The sequence below is a fragment of the Brachypodium distachyon genome, chromosome 4 (assembly GCF_000005505.3).
Source record: "Brachypodium distachyon strain Bd21 chromosome 4, Brachypodium_distachyon_v3.0, whole genome shotgun sequence".
NCBI lineage: Eukaryota > Viridiplantae > Streptophyta > Magnoliopsida > Poales > Poaceae > Brachypodium > Brachypodium distachyon.
The window spans coordinates 4,919,935-4,939,817 of NC_016134.3; the positions used below are offsets into that span (position 1 = coordinate 4,919,935).

Below are 19,883 nucleotides of genomic sequence, written 5' to 3' on the forward strand. Positions count from 1 at the left end.
CGTTCGCCGCCACATTGTTGATTAATTAAAGTTCAGCTGCAGGTAGCCTACTCGCTCAACACGATAAATTAAAATGGATCATGACATGACAGGCCAGACTTCCAACAACCCCGTACGGCAATTAACGGACAAAGGCCGGCCGCCGGTGAATTAATGAAACGAGATTAAGAACGGTCGTCTTGTCACTCTTATCTAATCTCTCTTTTCTGGTTACGACGCATGGAGAAATGGAGCTGGATTTCCAATGTTGGAAATATTCTTGGAGGCTAAGGAAAGGAAGCGCATTGATTCTAGAGACAACACGCGAATTGGCCGATCGATGAACACATGGAAACGCGTAAACACGGTGAAAAATCTTGGTTGGAAAGATTCATGGGCCGTAGTACGTACGTCCAAGGCGGCAAATGCTATTCATTGACCAACTAATAAGCCACTCTATCTCTACCAAGCAATGGTCGATCACATTGTCTTCTTTGCTACTTATTCCGTCCCATAATTCTTGTCATGGTTTTAGTTTCATGGTTTTAGTCCAATTATGAGACGGAGGGAGTAGTAATGTGCAACATGGTCAACATCTAAGGTTTTTAAACGTAAAAGTATTCTCCAAAATTTCGGTCAAAACATATTCTCCAAAATCCCATTTTTATGCTAGCTTGCCTTTGCCCTTGCACAAATGTAGCATATCAAAACTTGAGTAAATACGGAGTGCAAAAGGAATTCCAATCTTTGGGACATCGTCGATTTTGAGTTGGGTGACATGCCAATGCCAGACGGAACTGCCATACGGACTATGCTAGTTTTTTTTATGGGAAAGAACATTTGAGTTGTGTGACATCTTGTCCAAAAAGTTATGGTCATTTACTAAGATTTTCAAAAATTAAGATTTTGTTACTAGGGCCTCAGTGATTATGGTTCCTTGGATTTTTTTTTTTTGTCGAGGAAATGGATCTTTGAATTTTTACTCTTGAAACTTCTTCTTCTTTTCTTTTTGCGAGGACTTGAAACTTCTTCTTTTGACGTTTAATTTGTATCTTACTACATTAATAGCTAACGAAAAACCCACATTCTAAATATTCGTTCTTTTGTCTCAGCTAGAAAGAACCATGTTATTTGATCTAAAAGATATCACGGGTGAGAGCGGAAAAGGAAGAAGAAAGAGAGAAAACAAAGATGAGAAGTTGACTAACCAGCCCGCTAAACTCAAACCGACAAAAGACACAGTTCGCATCGATCACCCTACAAGCCAACTGCGCCCTGCTGGGCAAATACGTAATACCCACTAGCATCCTACGAGCTAATGGCGGCAAATCGGACAAATAAATACTCCCTCTGTCCATAATTCTGGTCGAAATATTACATGTATTTAGACGCTTTTTAAAAATACACACGTCTATTTTTAGACAAATTTGAAACGAGAATTATGGACCGGAGTAATAATCTTTTACCGGACACCCTCGAATCCAACTGGTGGCCAACCGGCAAGGCCACTTTATAGTTATATATATATATATATATATATATATATATATATATATATATATATTTTAGAGGAGTCCATATATTTTTTTGAGAAGCTTCTTTTCGAGGGATTCAAAAACTATAAGAAAGAGCATTTTTGCGCTGACGCTAAAAAAAGCTGTAAAATAAAACCCTGAAGTTACCTGGGCCAAGCCTCGGCCCAACCCCTCTGGTCGCTCTCGTGCAAGTTGGGAAGAGGAACAAAACCCTCTCCTCCCACCCAAGAAAGCGGAGCACGCCGGCCGGAGAGCTTCCAAGTAAACCATCCGCTCTCCCCTCCTGTTCGCCCGAGGCGGCGGCGGCAGGCCTCCACCGCGATGGCGTCGACCGGAGGAGATCCGTCCGAATTCCCAGCTGCTGGTGAGCCGCCCCTGCCTTGCTCCGTTGGGTATTTTCTTTCCTTCTTTCTTCTCTGTAGCGAGCAATCAAACCCCCAATCATTTTTTGATTCCCTCCAATCCGTCAATCCGTCCATCTACCCGTAAATGGTTCGATCCGATCCTTCTTCTCCCGCCGCCTTGTGCGCAAGCTCGATCTCAGTGGGCGGGTGTTGGGGGTAAACCATACACTTGGTCAAGCATGGATGGATAGTGGATACTTCTTATCCCTTGCTTGCTTTCTTCTCATGAATTTCTTCCAAGTGGTAGCGTATCTAGTTAGTAGTTGTTACTTTCCATCTTTAATGGTTTAATTAATCACCACGTCACATGATAACTTGATACGTGCTATTCAATTGCTGGGAGTTAGGCTAAGCTTTGCTTATATTCAAGTATTCAGCAAGTGTAACCATGTTATCTACAATTATTATTTAATTCTTGGTACATAGGTAGGTGATGTTTAGTTGTCCATTTTTGTTGTTTTCTGTTCATACTGATGGCTTTTATGTGTTTTGTCTTTTTGCAATGCTAGCTTTACATGCTTCTAGTGATGTGAGCACACCTGAAGAAATCAGACATGCTGATGACAGCAACACAGTTTCAGAAAATGCCCAGGAACCATTGAATTTTCTCCCTGGACAAGAATCGAACGATGCTAGTGTTAGTACAGAAAAGAAACAGTATACCATATTGAAATGCAAGTCGGTGGAAGAAATTCCAAGAGTAGCAACTGTAAAGAGATGTAAGAACATTGATTCCAGGAAGGTCTCCTCGAATAACAACAATGTTTCAAGCCTGATTGGTATCCAGGGTCTAACAAAGCCGCCAAGAAAGGGGGCACACGGTCTTCAACTAAACAAGAGTGAAGCCAGAGGGCCTCCTTCCACTTGGATATGCAATAATTCAGCTTGCAGAGCTGTGCTCACCTCAGATAATACATTCTGTAAGAGGTGTTCATGTTGTATTTGTCATCTTTTCGATGACGATAAAGATCCTAGCCTTTGGCTGGTCTGCTCATCAGAGACTGGCGATAGGGATTGCTGTGAATCGTCCTCCCACATTGAGTGTGCACTCCGGTGCCGAAAGGCAGGGTGCGTTGATCTTGGGCAGTCTATGCACCTAGATGGTAGCTACTGCTGTGCTGCATGCGGGAAGGTTATTAGAATACTTGGGTGAGTAATTTTGCATCTAACTGGTACATTGGCACTTTTTTTAACATTATATTTTCTTGTATGTTGCATTTCCCTTGTTTTATGAGCTAATGCTTGAAATGTTGAGATGCCGATTTTTCTCCTTTTCCCCGCAGTTAGCCTGGGAACATTTTATTGGGTCTTGTTGGATTTTAAATATTTAATTATGGATGTTCGCCAACATCGGTTAACCTGTTTTTAAATATTGCCTGAAACATACATCAGAAATATGACTGTGTACTTAGATTATCATGATGTCACCCCATTTGTCACCTTGCTGTACATGAGCTGATAGCGAACCTTTTTCTCGTCTTCTCCCTTTGTAATTTGCTCTGTAGTTTTGATAATTTACTCATAGTATGACTCTCGCTTGTTTTTGTGTTAGGTTTCCTACCTTTTCTCCTTTCCCATACACGTGTATATATTGTCTTTGAGTCCATGGAATATATCAAGTTGTTATTCCTCATAAGTCATAACATTGTACCAAGAGCTGAGTTAGAGTGATGATCGGTTTTTTGGTACCTTTGGGTTATTTTGAGCAGGTGCTGGAAAAGGCAGCTGGTGGTTGCTAAAGATGCTCGCCGGGTTGATATTCTTTGTTATCGCATAAACCTGAGTCATAGACTTTTGGATGGCACAACTCGTTTTAAAGAGCTGCATCAGATTGTAGTGGATGCAAAAGCAAAGCTGGAGACTGAAGTTGGTCCGCTTGATGGTATGTCTTCTAAGATGGGCCGTAGCATTGTGGGCCGTCTGCCTGTTGGTGCCGATGTGCAGAAGCTTTGCAATCTAGCAATCGAGAAGGCAGATGAGTGGCTGAGGTCGAATTCTCAAGAAGAAACTAAACAAATTGGTAATTGATTTCAATCTTGTAAATTTTACTTCTTTCTAGTGGTGTATATGGGATTACGAATTTCACAAATCTTGCGAATTTCATGTCATGGTGCAGATACACTTCCTACTGCCTGCAGGTTTAGATTTGAAGATATAAAAGCTTCATCATTAGTGGTTGTTCTGAAAGAAACTGCTTCCTCACTGTATCATACTATCAAAGGCTACAAACTCTGGTACTGGAACAGCAGAGAACCACCTTCCACTAGGGAGCCTGCCATTTTCCCCAAAGATCAAAGAAGGATACTGATTTCCAACCTGCAGCCCTGCACAGAGTATGCCTTTCGGATCATTTCTTTTACTGAGGATGGTGAACTTGGCCACTCCGAGTCTAAGTGCTTTACCAGGAGTGTGGAGATTATTCACAAGAACATAGAGCACGGTACAGAAGGTTGCTCATCTACTGCCAAGAGAGATGTCAAGAGTCAGACTGGCATGCCGTCAGGCTTCAAGGTGCGCCAGCTGGGTAGAGTACTGCAGAAAGCATGTGCCGAGGAGGATGGTTGCCTCAACGAGTTTTGTAAAGACGAGATTGAAGATTCTTGTGATCAGAGTGATTCAATGATGCCAGACAAGGATCAAGTTGAACATGCCGTTTCATGCAAACTCGATCTTAACGAAACCTCAGTTCCAGATCTAAACGCCGAGGTAATCATGCCAACAGAGTGCCTCCAGAATGACAATGGGTGTAGTTCAGGAAAGAATGGAATGAGAAAGTCAACTGGTTGTAGTGATTTTGTGACCTGCACCGAGGGGCATGTCAGGGAAGCACCTGCCATGGAATCCCGATCACAAAGTCGGAAGCAGACATCAGACTTGGAGCAGGAAACCTGTGCAGGGGATGTCAATTTGGTCATTGGCACACAGAGGCACTTCTCCCATAGGTTAGGTCAACTAGATGGTAATTATGAGTACTGTGTGAAGATGATTCGAAGGTTGGAATGTTCTGGCCACATCGAGAAGGGTTTCAGAATGAAATTTCTAACCTGGTTTAGCCTGAGATCGACGGAACAGGAGCGGAGGGTTGTGTTCACCTTTATCCACACCCTCCTTGATGACCCTAGTAGTTTGGCAGGGCAGCTCCTGGATTCCTTTGAAGAAGTTGTTGCCGGTAAAAAGCCAAGAACTGGTTTCTGCACTAAGCTATGGCATTAATCCAGATAGGTGAAAACCAAAACCACCAATATAGTACTCAATTCTTACTAGGGGGAAAAGTAACACTTGTTTCAAGCGATGGCACTAATCTGGCTTGGAAAACCCGAAATTGCTAGTATAATATTCTTACATTGAAATTAACTGTCCACTTCTTTGTAATACCAATTTTAAATGCTGATAAATGTATGCTTAGTTAATTTTGTACTTCTGTGCTTTGAGGTCTACCATGCTAAAGTGATGTCTGTATCCAGTTAGTTGGATGTTTATGCTACTATCAAAAGCACCAGGGAGTTATTGCAGTCGTGCATACGAGTTCCATGCTTCTTTGATCCCATTAACAACAAAAATGTGTTCTTTGTTCAGCAACGTATTTAGAGCTGAGTCTTGACATTGCAACTGTGATACTGAGTCTTGCTGGTGTTCGGAATTCAATCTCATGAAAAGTTACAAGCAGATGCAAATCCATCTTCTTGTGACTGTTACTGGTACAATCTTTATTTCTAAATATTGTAGTACTAATTGTCTGGTTACCATCACCTTTGGCAGTCATCACGACTCCATCAGAAATACAAGACGTATTTTTACTCTTTAAGTTCAGGCGTTGACCTTGCTATGACAAATTGACAATATTTTAGTCAAAGCTGTAAAATCACAGCCATAAGAGATTACTCCCTTGTCGATTTTTTGTGGATATGCACATATTTCGGGCTTCAAGCTTGATCGTTAATTAGATCAGTAATATTCTGCCACAAAAATTATGCCATGGAATTGGTATTAAAAAAAGTTTTCAAATGATTTAGTTTTTATGCCATGCAACCTAAACGGATGGTAAGTTAATCTCGAGATGCGTGAATGTAGAGAAAGAGAGTACTACATGTTTTAGTATTAATAGTACAATGCCCGTGCTTTGCCACGGACTCTTAACATATGCACACAAAAATTCATGTTTATAAAAACAACAACATAATTTGACGTTCAATTGAAATAAACGAAACAATATTCATCATTGATCCGTTAACACACCAAGCTCTATTATAAATACTTGTTGTATCAAGCTGATACATTCAAAGGAGGATGTATCCAAAGGGGTTCGCGCAGTTGCTCGAGATATGGAAAAAAAAGCAGCTGAGCTCGTCACTTTTCGCTCTTCTCCTTATACTCCGTAGGATTTAAGCTTGAAGCTTTTTGGAGGTTGAGAAAAGAAAAGAAAAGGAGAAAGGAAGCAAACGGCCACCCCAACCCACGAACGAGATGCCTCGATGTCCATAGCCGGCTACGACGGTGGCAAACTGATGCTGTTGCTCCCGGACGACGTGCTGGCCCAGATCTCCGCCCAGCTCTGCCTGCGCGATCTCCTGGCGCTCTCTACCGCCTCGCGCCGTCGACAATCCATGGCTGGTGCAGTGCCACCGCCTCCTCCCATCGGCGCTCCTCCCTCTTCGCTGCTGCTTCCTCTGCTCTGCGACCCCGCTTGGCAGCCTCTAGGTGCACCAGAACTCGGAGCTCCGCAATCTCGTGGCCGCGCTCCATCTGATCTCCCTCGTCACCGTCCGTGCCGCCATGCAGGCAAGGACTCGGGACGATGTGTTTCGTGTGTACCCGGATTTAGGCGTGTGCTGTACATGCCAAGGCCATGCACTGGTGCGGCTCGTCCAGGCGTACGAGGACGCCAAACCCCTATGTGACGCTCCAGCTACTGGGAAGCTCGACCCGCCCGTCGTCGCCTTCGTCCGCCACCGCTCCTGCCAGGGGCTGCCGCGCGTCGTCCGCAGCGGACCGCCCTGCGCCGTGTCTGCCTGGGCCTCCGCGTGCCATCCGGTTTGGGAGAAATTGCGGCTGGAGTCAGGCTATGGAACGTCCTAGGGGCTAATTTGTCTCGCGAGGAACTTGCCGGAGGAGGAGACAGCGGTGGAGGGGCCGCTCGACGCGCTGGCTCCTGGACAGGAGGGGCGGCCACCGAGTAACGAGGAAAGCCGTGACGGCGGCAGCAGGCGAGAGAGTTGGTCTCTGCGCTGGAGGGATGGGGCGGCGTGAGGATTGCAGACAGGGCCGCGAGGGCGGTGGTGTCGGGAGGGGGCAGGCGCACGATGGCTGTGGTCTGTGGAGACGAGAAATCGGGGAACGGGGGAAGCGAGTAGGGACGGCTGTGGTCTGTGAAGATGAGAAATCAGGGAACGGGTGAAGGGAGGCAGGCTTGGCCGACGTACAAAGGAGTATTAATTAAACTAAATAATTTATCTTTTCGTTACACGATCCGATTTATATTTCTGAACGAAGGAAGTATCAGCAGGTACAAAACTAGACACGGGCATAGTAACATTGACTGCACACTAATGAGATATTTCCATACAGTACTGACCATACATCATTGAATCTCGGTGGTGTCCTAGGGCAGATATGAATGACCCACATGGCCATATCCAAGGATCAGCAATGTTTACTTCATACACTACAAGCAAGCAGTACATTCAACTAGATGTTGACAAAACAATGCATTAGAGAGTAAATCACAGGATCAACTTGCTAGAAATACAGACTTCTGATCATTTCAACTCTGCGCCTTCTTCCTCTTGTATATCCTCCAGGACCTCCATTGCCTTAGTTTCAGATTTCAGCTCAGGATGGACATCCTCCATGGCCATAATCTCCGAGCTTATTTCACACTGTTTGCTTGTGCTTACCTCTGGTCTGTCATCTTCAAGTTGGCTTTCCAGCATATTCAGGAACCCTTCTTCAGCTTCGGTGATGTCATGATCGGCTTCCTGTTCGCTGTCAAAACAGGTATTGTACCGCACAAGATAATCTGCCTGTCCCCCGGACTTGCTAATTTGGCTATGCATATCACTCAATTCACAGCTTCTGTCCATCATCTCTCTCTCGCTGCCATAGTAATCAGCATCAGAATGCCGACCAGAAGATGCTGGAGACGAGTACGGAGTGTAATCTCCAGTAGCTGCATCCTCACGCTCTCGAAGCGTCCTCAAGATCAATGTCTTCAGGAAGTTCATGACTTGGACAGCATGCATTAGGGCTGTCAAAGGATCTGACATCTACCATAGAATAAAAGGGTAAATATTGGCTGACGTGATTGACAATTTGCCATAGGTCAGGGAAGTACAGACATCTGCCACCCTGCAGGAATACTGAAATGGAGATTACCTGAGTCATGTTGGGGGCAAACACCATGGCTATGTTTCTAGCATTCATCTTGTTCAGCTCCTCCTCTTCCACCACATCAGACATTAGCTCAACAGCCCAATTGAGGAGAGCTGCCGGAGTGGGGCGTAGCAGCGTCACAAGCTCGAGGAATTCCTCTTCAGAATTGCATTGCAGCACCTGCTCGGGGGAGAGGCTATCGAGCACACCTTCAGGAAGTTCCCTGAACCATGCCTGGCCAATGCATATAAGTTATAATCCTGTTCTTTGTAAAACCGACAATCTTTATTTAACATTTGTTTGTGAATGGTTATGATAACAGGGACGTGATAGCACACATTCAACACAGTTCCATGATTGTGTCATATTTTGATAGGAGTTGTGGACAAAATGTACCTTAATCAGGCTTGCCAAGCAGTGAACATCAATGTCCTCAGGAACAATTCCTTTGTTCAGCTGGTCCCTCACAAGCTCTTCCTGGTCATTCTCTGGGTTTATGCGAAAGATCCCTTCAGCCTGAAAATGCAGAACTCCAAGAGAGTAAATTCATGGTGCCTTGGGCCTTACAGGAATACAAATGCACCAGCTCATACTGTCTCACCTTTAACCCTCCCTGAGCATACAGCCTCTCCTGCATATGCAGCAGTATCGTGGGGACCGAGTTTCCCTTGCCATCGTAGGTGCACTGCATCGATTCAGCTGAGACGCCAAAAACACTCGCACTGCAGTAAATAATAAGCATCTTTGATCAAACATTGTCGGTGATTCAGTTCATATGTAGAAATCTTGTACAAAGTCAGTAAATTACATTTGCGTACTGAATCTTCGACAAAGTCACCTTTAAAAATGCCAGTTTTAGTCTTTTAGTTAATTCCACAAAGTGACTTTAAAATATCAGTTTTTGTCCTTCAGTTAATTCCATCTGCATACAGAATCTTGTACAGAATCACGTTTAAATATAAGTTTTAGACTTCCAAATTATTCTATGTGCATACTGAACTTGCAGCAAGCAGAGGGCGAATTTATGACAACAAACATTCTGAAACGGAAAAAAGTATAGCTGTCTAAAAATCAAAGATCCTAACTACATTTCCAAAAATGTTGCTCTATCATCCCATGAGTGAATCCTACGTTACTAGGACCAAAATACATTTTACCTCAGTTAAATCCTTGGGGTTTTATAAGGGAATCTATTAAAGGCATCTACTGTTGTTCAAACTGTCGAATTAAAACCAACTGAAACTCCTGTCTCTTTTCTAGATCTATCTATCAGGAAGTGAAGTTTGCTTCAATAGGCGAGGAATCAGTAACAAAAAAAATTGACAGCATCTGCAGATCCCACTTGAAGCAAGCAGCCAACAACTCAGCGCTGCTGAAGACAGACAGTGCCCCAAATCAGCAAGCTCCATGGAATTTTTTCTTCTTCTTCGCCAGAATGTTGGGACCTAATTCGGGACAGAGAAGAAGGGTACCTGGCGCTGGGGACGCGGGGAGGCATCTCCACCTCGAACTCGACGGGGAGGCCGAGGAAGCCATGGAAGCGGTCGAAGGTGACGTGCGCGACGTGGCGCACGTCGGTGGGCCACCCAATCTCCATCTCCCCCAGCCCCGCCGCGTCCTCGTCGTGCTCGCCCCACCCGCCGCCGCCGGTGACGCGGTCCGGCTCCCGCTCCACCCGGCACGCCACCACCGACCGCCGCACGGCCGCGAGCAGCAGCGCCAGCACCGAGAGCTGCTGCCGCTCCTGCTCCTCCGCCTCCTCCTCCCCGCCGCCGCTCCTCTTCTTCCCCACGCGTCCGCCCTTGCACCCCGTCGAGACCACCACCACCCCCGTCATCCCCTTTCCCCCTGGGCCGCTCCCACCACCAGCACCACCTCTCCCCTCCTCACGCAGCAGCCGAGCTCGCGCACATGGGCGTCGCCCCCCACCCAGCTCCACGGCTCCACCCTCTAAAATCCTACAACACCCTTCCTTGCACCAGCTCCTTGCCGGCTCCCTTCCTCGTCTACACTTGGAAATCGCGACTCCAACCACACGGATCGAAGCTCAAGCCTCTCTCTCTCGACTTCTTCTTGGAAGTTGGAACTGCGCAAAATCCCCTATTTTCTCTCCCCCTCTCTCTCTTAAAACTTGTGGCGGTCGGCTGGGCTCAGGGGGAGAGAGAAGCATTAATGAAGGGGGAGGAGGACCGCAGAGGGCAGAAACGCAAATAGTTTTGAACTCAGAGGGGGCGAAACGCAAAAGGAGGCATCAGCCGGATTCAAACTCTGACGACCCGACCGAAGGATGCCTTTTTCGGCCGCAGCAGCAGCCAGGGCAGGGAACTGAAAAGCGGCCTTCCGCCTTTTCCACGTCACATTTAATAGCAGGGGAGAATTTTCGTTTGCTTAAAAAACACACCAGAAAAAAAAAACATCGAGTGCTTTGGTTTGCGGGTCAACGGTGGTACGGAGAGCCGGGAACTGATGGTCAGATGGTGAGCCTTATCCATCGCCTGATCGGATATCCACCGTACGATAACGAGCCAGCTTTTGCTACCCCCGTGGAGGCATGGCCGCTCGCCCGTGGGCAGAGAGTGCAACGCGGAGGTGGTGCAACCCCCACTGCCTACACCCCCTTCCTAACCGCATATTTGATCTACTTTTTTTTTCTGTTAGTCATAGCTAAGTACCTCATCAATCATCTCATTAATCAAAGTACCTCATGAATCAATCAAAGTACAAGCACCTCTCAATTCGAAGAGAAACTGCAGGCGGCGCCACCCTTGAGGGATTCGGCCTCCCAGCGCGCTCCTGCTTCTTCTGTTCGGCGTCCGCGAGGAAGCAGAGCAGCGGAGCGCTCCGAGGCACGCAGGGGCGGGGTGAGGAAACAGCGGCCAGCAGGGGCAAGGCAGCAGGCGGTCGGACCGGCAAAGTGCAGCAGCCATGCCGACGGCAAGCTGCCATGCCGGCGACGGCGCTAAGGTAGTGGATTCGCGTGAGACTGAAAAGAAGCGGAGGAGAGAGAGAGGAACCTGGAACCAAGCATCCATCTACGGAGTACTAATTAGATGGGCAGAGGATTAAGAAAAAAAATGTACACGTGGTTGGTTAATACGATGGGTGTAGATAGTGTGGGTGGTACCAGGAGGTTTGGCCAGAGGTGGGCCACTCCCGTGGGGTACTCTGGACCATTTCACACCGGCAGCTTCATCCACATTTTGAGGAAAAAAAACATTTACGTTCAAAAAAAAATCCGATGCTTCAAAAACAATATTTTGAGCAGTAAACCTGTCAACAGAGCAAAACTTTGTTTAGACACAGAGACGCGAACGAGCACGAGTACAAGTGTAATTTTTTTTTGAATTCTTTTGACACTTGGGAATCATTTTGTTTTTCTCGTCGAGAGAGCACATTTTCCGATTTCTAGTATAGCGATACTCACATGTTTTTTTTTTTTTAGAATCAGCGATACTCGCATGTTTTTCTTTTTTTGAGAGGAAGCGATACTCACATGTAACATGTCGGAATTTGAAAGAACAAAGATGGGCCGAGCATGTCCAGCTCGATAGATGCCCACGTAGTAGCTTAACACTCCGTCTTACGGAGTACTTATGATTTCAGCCCATCATTCTTCTTCCACACTCCTCCTCCTCCTCCTTCGCTCTACTGGACCGCTGCATCGGCTGTCCAGTAGGCCCAATAGGCCCAGAACGAACCCCTAACCTTCTCACAGCAGGCTCCTGCGACCGCGCCGCCAACGTCGCCGCCTCCGCCTGCACAAGCCGTTCGTCGCCGCTTCGCCCCTGAAGTTGCGGCGCCGAATCCCCTCCGGCCTCCAGCTGGTAAACCTCGGCGGCTCACCGCCTCTCCCTCACCTCTCCGGCTTGGATTTTGTTTTGCCAGTGGTGGATTACTCGTACTAGTATCCAAAAGATGACTCCCCATGCCAGATCCAACCTTGCACTAAGACTTGTATGAACTTGCATTTGGCCATGCTGTAACTGATGAGTTTAGTGACGGCCTGCTTAGGATGACCATGGCTACACTATTTTGAGAGTCGACTAGGTGTGTACTAATAACCAAGCCTATTGAAACATTGGATCATTTTACCTTGGGATTTTAGGATTTTAGCAGCATGGGTTTCTCTTCAGGATTCTAGGCTCTCCTTTTCGTTGTGTCTAGAGAAATATCAGGCAAAGAAAATGGACTAGATAGTCCTATACTTCTGTTTCGGGCGGGTGTTTCTTGTTTTCAAGAAGGATCCACTGATCCTTCATATATGATTCGTTCGTGTTGATTTTCCCAATCTAATTACATTGTTGAGGTTGCATATAATGAACTGTCAAAAGAGTGTCTTTTTTTGTTATATCTGTCCAAAGGGTGCATCGCCATGCCCATGATTGTATTGTACCATTGAAAGAACTCATGCGGTGCTTAGCAGCTCACTCTGAGGATATTGTCAGAGCTATTCTGTTCACAAATTGCTACCTGGCTATCTATCCTTGGATTCTTTGTTGCTCCATATTTGGGGCAATATCCTACAAGCATGCTTTATGATTCTGCTTGCTGCATTTGTTTTGCACTGATGGTTTGAGGAAATAATTTTAGAGAAAACAGGTATTAACATTAGTAAGAAGCAGATTTTTGGTGGATGAACATAGCAAACATACTTGAGTTCAAAATGACACAAAGGGCAAACAATCAGGAAATAACACTCATGCGAATACTCTATCATAACATATGAATACCCTTCTCCCACCCAACTATGGTTTATGGCTTCCTCCTCCATTTGCCATGAACATGTGATCTCCATTTGCTTGCTATTTTCTTCTACAGTGTGTCACTGACCTCCCTGATACGTGAAGGATACGGCCCAGTCGAGGAAGACCCAGTAAAGACCTACCGTACCGTGATCCACCCTGCCCCTGCCTCTCTCAACCTTACTCCCAAATTCCCGATCTCATCTACCATACCTCTCTCTTGCGACCTGCACCCATCCCTCTAATGGAGGCAGCAGATGGTGTCTAGCTCCTCCAGTCCTCTCCCTCCCAGGCTGCAGCAAGACAGCAAGGTACCTTCTTCTCTTCCTCCCTCTCTCTCCTGCGACCTGCACCCATCCCTCTAATGGATGGTCCCTCCCTGTACTGAAGGTCCCTAACAAAAAACCTGCTCCTTCCTTGTGTAGTCTATAAGATGTCTAGTGATCTACTCAACGAACCTCAAGACTTCACTGTCCAGCCATGTTACCGTTCTCGAAAAAAACAGCGGGCAGGGGAAACACTAAATTGAAATGCAACTACTGTAATCATGTTTGCTTTAGTAGCTACTCCCTCCGTTCCATAATTCTCGTCTCAAATTTTTCCCAAAATGGATGTATCTATTCCTAAAAAGTGTCTAGATACATGTAATATTTCGACAAGAATTATGGAACGGAGGGAGTACTCTAGAATGTCATTTTCTGAAAACAAAATCCATCTGGGGCTGCTGGAATCTATGTATGCAAAAAGGTAATCTATTGTTGCTACTAAGACATTTAAAACAAATTAAATAGTCAAATGTATCCTCGTATCGGGTTTTTTGAAAATGTTGTGTCCCCATATCCGTATCGACCAGATACAGATACTTGTATCTGGTGCCGCGTAATGATAATTCACACTTTAACTTCACAAACTTCCATTGTGCCTCTCAACCACCATCATCCAAAAGATAATTATTTTCAGCTAAACCAGCAAACCTGTTGAAACATTAAATTATGTTGACCTATTTATTTTTCTCCAACACGAAATCATGTTAACCTATTGAATATGTAAATCATCTAAACCTATTGAAACTGTGAATCATGTTAGGTTGGGATTTGCTGACATTTTTTTGGAACCATCTTGTTTTCCTTTGGAAGTGTCACATTGGGTCTGGCACAATATGAAATTATGAACTATACTAGTTAACAGACATGAACTGACACTGAGGTGTACAGGTGCCTCATAGCGGCATGTGGGTCTTCTTCTGTGACCCTACCTGACAGCTCGAGTCTTGCCGTGAAGGGTGTAATGTTATGGTCATGGGCCTGATCCCCGTGGCATTTAGAGCACAGGCGCACAACCATAGCCGATACAAATGGAAGTCTGAGTTTAATCTGACAGTTCAAATGATCTAGATGATTCTCTGATCTCTGCTTCAGGCCAGTGTTCTGTTGCTTTTATAAATGCTCCACTGGACCTTCAATAGGAGTGGTGTTTGACTTTGCCAATCTAATTACATCATTGAACTGCATATAGTATGCTAGGGAAAATGTTCTTTTGTACATAACTTTCCGTAGTACCGTACCATTGCATTTTTGTGTACAGAAGTGTGGGTTAAGGTTCTTTGCGGCCATGACCGTATTGTACCTGTCCAAAAGCAGTGTATTGCCAATTATGTATGCAGTATGTCCTGTGCGCCATTTTGTCGTGGGATTTTTTGGCTGTAGCTAACACCCACCCCTAAATTTCTAAATATGCAACCCTGCCAATTATGCATGCGGTATGCCATGTGCTTTTCTCATTCTGATTTATAATCTTTTCAGTGTTATTCTGTTCACAGTATCCTACAGTATGCCTTTCGAATTCTGCTTGCACCTTGGATGTTTTGACAGAATAATTTAGTACTTCAGAATACGGTACTCATTCTTCATTATTCAAGTACTAGTAGTTATGGAATGTGTATTGTTCATGCGAAATATTAAGATGAGACCATGGGATTGTCTTACTGACTTGCTTGTCAAATTTTATGTTTTTCTGGAAACAGTTGATTCAAAAATTGTCTGGCGAACATTTTGCTTCAGCCTACACCTCGATAATGGAAGTCTTTGTGTGCATCCAGTTGATTTTCCAGTGTTTTGATGAAAAACCTGTACTCTCATTTTTCTTGTGTAAAAGGTAACTAAGGAACAGCTATTTTACTGTTGGATGAACGTTTCTTCTACGCTGCAAATGGAAGCGAAATTTTTCCGGTTCCTGAAGCTCGTCGGAGTCGGCTTCAAAGCAAGGACAGAGCGTGAAGGCCGTGAGCTGTTCCTGAAACTGGGCTACAGCCATGAGGTGCAGTTCACCGCCCCACCCGCTGTTCGGGTCTTCTGCTTTAAACCCAATATTTTGTGCTGCACGGGCCTAGACAAGGACAGAGTGCACCACTTTGCCGGCGCTGTCCGGAGCTGTAAACCTCCGGAGGTGTACAAGGGGAAGGGCATATTGTACATTGACGAAGTCATCAAGCTGAAGCCAGGGAAGAAACAAAAGAAGTGAGGGAGCAGAATTAACCTTTTATTCTTCTGGTTGTGAGATTTCTGTCCTGTAACCAGCAGAGCAGAACTGCAGATGTTGATGTGGTTTCCTTGTGCTAAGGGAGATCATGGTCTCTCAGTACTATGTACCACACTGGAAGACTAACAGTTCCACCTAATGAAGCATCATAAATCACCAGATTCAGTTTTGTGAACTTAGTGGATTTCATTTCATTTCATTCAACTTGAAATGATGCTGTGAAGTTCCCTAAGATTTTTATTTCTGGGGGAGGTTGCAAGGGTTGTGTGTTGCAACCCATTATTTATCCAGGCAAACTTGTTAGTAGTGCTGTGTAATTTTCTTTTATGATTTTGGATGACATTTACGGTTCATCTAATATTTCTCCTTGGAAATAAAGCCTCATTTTCACAAAATTTTGCCAGGCCATCGAAAATATGTGCAGAGGAAACGTTTTGAATGTCTGCAACCTGCAATCACTTGTTAGCATAGCTGGGGCACGTCTGGTTGCCAGGAACTGGTGCTTACTTTGAATTTATAACCTTATTATTTTGCGGCTATGTAAAATTCTTGTACTGAAATTATCTTGTACGTTTCTTAAAAGTTACCATACAGCTGTTTGTTTAGTGTCTTTTTTTTTACAGCAGTTGTTTGTTTAGTGTCTGTTTGAGTAGTTCTTCAAATTATTTGTCCTGAGTCCTGACTGAGGCTGCCACCTGTGTGAAACCACCCCCACGTCATTCATTGTCAGGACAAGTATTTGCGAGCTCTAGCCTTCAGCTCAGAGCATGTTAAATGCAAGGTGATTTAGGGAGGTGTTTGCACAAAATAAACCGGCTTTTGTCTAAGCACTGGTGCTTGTGTTTTATAGGACAGGTGCTTAATTAGACACCTCTAGTATAGAAATAAGCACCGGTGCTTGATAATAAACCGGTTTAATTTTGTAGCACTACCTTAAGCACTTTTCATTGAAGATGCTCTCATGACTCTTGAGGACGCCCACGACAAAAGGATACATCTCATGGAGTCATTAACTAAGGAATACTCCCATGAATCTGTCTCCACACATGTATAACAAATATTTTCTTCTTGGATTCATGCATGCTTGCAGAGAACATGTGGCTGATTTTGTCCGAACATATTTTATAGGATGAATAGAAAAAATCCATTTATATCAAGTGTCGCCAATCAATTTCCAAATTTTCAAAAGAACATAATTTCCCAGGTTTTGTGATAGTTCACATTAGTTTGTAAACAGGCTTGAAGGTTGTTAAATTGGTGAATGAATTTAGTGTGATGGACATTATCCCTACCTCTGGATCTGCATGGAGATTAGCGCTTCAACAAAAGGGACCGTTGCCCCTGACATCTTGAAACTTGGTCAGATAGTCAGATTGTGATAATAAAAGAATGGTGCATGAATTGTGATGTAGATTTGAAGGTGACAAATTCGACTGATTTTGCACTGAAAACATTCGACAAAATTGAAGATGTTCACTAGTTTGTGAAATGAAATTTAGTAAAATCAGAAGGAAAAATATCCTAACCTCTGGATCTGCATGAAGGTTCCTTCTCAGACATGAGGGCTAAATGCTCTAACAAAACAAAATTTGCAATATGGTTGGATCAGGACAAAGAATGAAGGTATGGTGCATGGACCGCAATGTAGATTCAATGGTGAGATATTCTACCAATTTCCCATTAAAAGCATTTGAATGAAATTTATTAGTTTATTAATTCATTGGATTTCCACCAAAGGGATTTGAATGAAATTTAGTATTTTATTAATACATTGATTCACTAACATTTGAACGAAATTTAGTAGTTTATTAATACATTGAATGTGCGTGGTGATTTGTGCTCCAGCAAGAGGGTTCTTGCCCCTGCATCTCGGAAAACTTGGTATTGAGACTAAGAACAAGTGGTGCATGAATCATGATGTATATTCAAAGTTGAGAAATTGGGCAGAAGTTCCACTAAAAATATTTGACAAAATTAAAGATGTTTGTTAGTATGTCAAATGAAATTTACTGAACTCAGCAGAATTCCTGATCTACATGATGGTTCGTTCTCAGATATGAGGGTTCAAAGCTCGGACATGCAGCTATCTTCAAGAACAATACAATCAGATTGAGACAAAGGAGGGAGGTTGTGGTGCATGAATTGTAATGTAGATTTGATATCGACAACATTTCAAAGTTTGTTAATATGTTAAATGAAATTACTATGATGAACATAATGCTTGATCTCTGGATCTGGATGGATATCCCAGACATCCTTATAAACTTAGTTAGATTGACAAAAAGGGGGGGAAATAGTGCCCAAACCGTGATGCAGATTTGAAGGTGAGAAATCCGACTGATTTTCCACTAAAAACATTCGACATAATTGAAAGAGTTTTTTTACTTTGTCTTGTCGAATGAAATTTAGTTAAACCAGTAGAATTCCTGACCTCCGTATCTGCATGAAGATTCATGCTTAGATATGAGTTTTTTACTATACGAATGAAATTTACCGAACTCGGTAGAATTCCTGACTTCCAGATCCACATGAAGTTTCGTGATCAGATATGAAGGTTCAAAGTTTTACATGCTGAACGTTACGATCTTCAAGAACAATACAATCAGATTGATAGAAAGGATGGAGGTTGTGGTGCATGAATTGTATTGTAGATTTGATAATGAGAAAGTTGAATTTGTTTTTTTGCACTAAAAGCAATTGACAAAAATTTCATACTCCCTCCGTCCTAAAAAGGATTTCTCAAACTTTTCAAAATATGGATGTATCTAGACACATCCATATTTTGAAAAATTTGCGCCATATATGGAGTAGTTTAGTTCGTAAAAAAAATCATAGTTTATTACGGAGCAATATGTTAAATGAATTTTACTATAGCGAACATAATGCTTGATCTCTAGATCTACTTGGAGATTCTTGATCTGGCATGAGGATTCATTGTACTAGACATCCTTAAAAACTTGGATAGATCGACAAAAAGAACAAAAATAGTGCACGAATCGTGATGCAGATTCGAAGGTGAGAAATCCGACTGATTTCCCACTAAAAACATCCGACGTACAAGTTTTTCACTTTGCCGGATGAAATTTAGTTAAATCAGTAGAATCCCTGACCTCCGAATTTGCATGAAGATTCGTTCTTAGACATGAGGGTATGTAGCCCTGGCATGGTGAGACCTCTACAGCATAATTGTGAGCACCAAGATTTGAACCATGGTGGGTGGAATCATGCACTCACACCTCCACCATCACACTAATAGGTGTTTCTCTTAGAATTATGTGATCTTGAAGGACAATATGGTTGGATGCATGGTGCAAACACCAATATTTGAATTTTGCCATTCAAATATTTCAAAGGAAAATCAATAAAATTCCTCACCATCTTACGCTTCATGCACCATCCAACCACATTGCCCTTCAAGATCACAAAATTCATTAAATGTGTCGAATGGACTATATTATTAATCCATTATTTTCCACTAAAAGCTTTTAAATGGAACCTAGTAGTTTATTAATACATCGAATGTGCATGGTGAATTGTGTTCCGGTAAGAGTGTTCTTCCCCCCTACATGTTGGAAAACTTGGTTAGATTGAGACGAATGACAAGTGTTGCACGAGTCATGGTGTTTATTCAAGGTGAGAAATTCAACTGATGTTCCACCAAAAACATTCGACAATGTCTAAGATGTTTGCTAGTTTGTCGAGTGAAATGTAGTGAACTCAATAGAATTCCTGACCTTCGGATCTACATGAGCTTTCTGTTTAGACATGAGGGTTCAATGTTCTGACAAGATGAACATTGTGATCTTCAAGAACAAAACATTTAGATCGAGGCAAACAATGAAGGTTTTTTTAGTAAAAATGTTTGATAGATTTTTCATAAAAAATATGCAATGATAAAATTTAGAAGTTTCTTAATAGGTTGAGTGAAATTTAGTATGACAAACACAATTCTTGATCTATTTGATCTGCATGGAGATTCTTGCTCTGACATTCATTGCCCCAGACATCTTGAAAAACTTATTCAAATCGAGGAAAAGAATAAAAAAAATTAGTGCATGGACATTGATGCAGATTCGAAGGTGAGAAACCCGACTGGTTTCCACTAAAAACATTCGACGGCATTGAAAGAGTTTTTTACTTTGTCGAATAAAATTTAGTTAAATCAGCAAAATTTCTGACCCCCGCATCTGCATGAAGGTCCATGCTTAGACATAAAGGTTCCCCCGGGATTAAGGTCAAGAGCTCAGCTCGGATACTAGCGGGAAGAGTCTAAAACTGAAAAACGATCATGAACCCATTGCATTGATAAAATAATC

The 19,883-nt window shown here is 43.5% G+C and overlaps 3 protein-coding genes, 1 long non-coding RNA gene and 2 other non-coding genes across 7 annotated transcripts; 2 read left to right on the forward strand and 4 right to left on the reverse strand.

Moving 5' to 3' along the window:
- Window positions 1–1,690: 1,690 nt before the first annotated feature.
- LOC100838409 (VIN3-like protein 1) lies at window positions 1,691–5,430 on the forward strand. Its single transcript, XM_003575782.4, has 4 exons — window positions 1,691–1,878; window positions 2,428–3,067; window positions 3,628–3,938; window positions 4,035–5,430. Exons 1-4 carry the CDS (start codon window positions 1,836–1,838, stop codon window positions 5,129–5,131), a joined length of 2,091 nt encoding a protein of 696 aa, XP_003575830.1. The 5' UTR covers window positions 1,691–1,835; the 3' UTR covers window positions 5,132–5,430.
- A 2,006-nt stretch (window positions 5,431–7,436) lies between these two features.
- Window positions 7,437–10,648, reverse strand: LOC100839935 (rho GTPase-activating protein 2). Its single transcript, XM_003575786.4, has 5 exons — window positions 9,760–10,648; window positions 8,889–9,009; window positions 8,684–8,803; window positions 8,291–8,521; window positions 7,437–8,181 (listed from the first exon to the last, which is right to left on the reverse strand). The coding sequence occupies exons 1-5, from the start codon at window positions 10,122–10,124 to the stop codon at window positions 7,675–7,677; spliced, it is 1,344 nt and encodes a 447-aa protein (XP_003575834.1). The 5' UTR covers window positions 10,125–10,648; the 3' UTR covers window positions 7,437–7,674.
- A 1,306-nt stretch (window positions 10,649–11,954) lies between these two features.
- LOC106866832 (60S ribosomal protein L6, mitochondrial) lies at window positions 11,955–15,909 on the forward strand. 2 transcript variants are annotated; one of them, XM_014902830.2, is made up of 2 exons: window positions 11,955–12,111; window positions 15,184–15,909. In XM_014902830.2, exon 2 carries the CDS (start codon window positions 15,214–15,216, stop codon window positions 15,547–15,549), a length of 336 nt encoding a protein of 111 aa, XP_014758316.1. In that variant the 5' UTR covers window positions 11,955–12,111; window positions 15,184–15,213; the 3' UTR covers window positions 15,550–15,909. The 2 variants fall into 2 exon arrangements, with proteins under 2 accessions (XP_014758316.1, XP_024318504.1); XM_024462736.1 differs by lacking the exon at window positions 11,955–12,111 and adding an exon at window positions 13,135–13,340 and having other exon boundaries at window positions 15,184–15,746.
- LOC106866833 lies at window positions 12,896–13,592 on the reverse strand. Its single transcript, XR_001407778.2, has 2 exons — window positions 13,377–13,592; window positions 12,896–13,256 (listed from the first exon to the last, which is right to left on the reverse strand). It is a non-coding gene; the product is annotated as an uncharacterized LOC106866833 (long non-coding RNA).
- A 1,967-nt stretch (window positions 15,910–17,876) lies between the features above and the next one.
- On the reverse strand, window positions 17,877–18,011 carry MIR9481B (microRNA MIR9481b). Its single transcript, NR_127094.1, has one exon. It is a non-coding gene; the product is annotated as a microRNA MIR9481b (primary transcript).
- A 556-nt stretch (window positions 18,012–18,567) lies between these two features.
- Window positions 18,568–18,690, reverse strand: MIR9481A (microRNA MIR9481a). Its single transcript, NR_127082.1, has one exon. It is a non-coding gene; the product is annotated as a microRNA MIR9481a (primary transcript).
- Window positions 18,691–19,883: the final 1,193 nt, after the last annotated feature.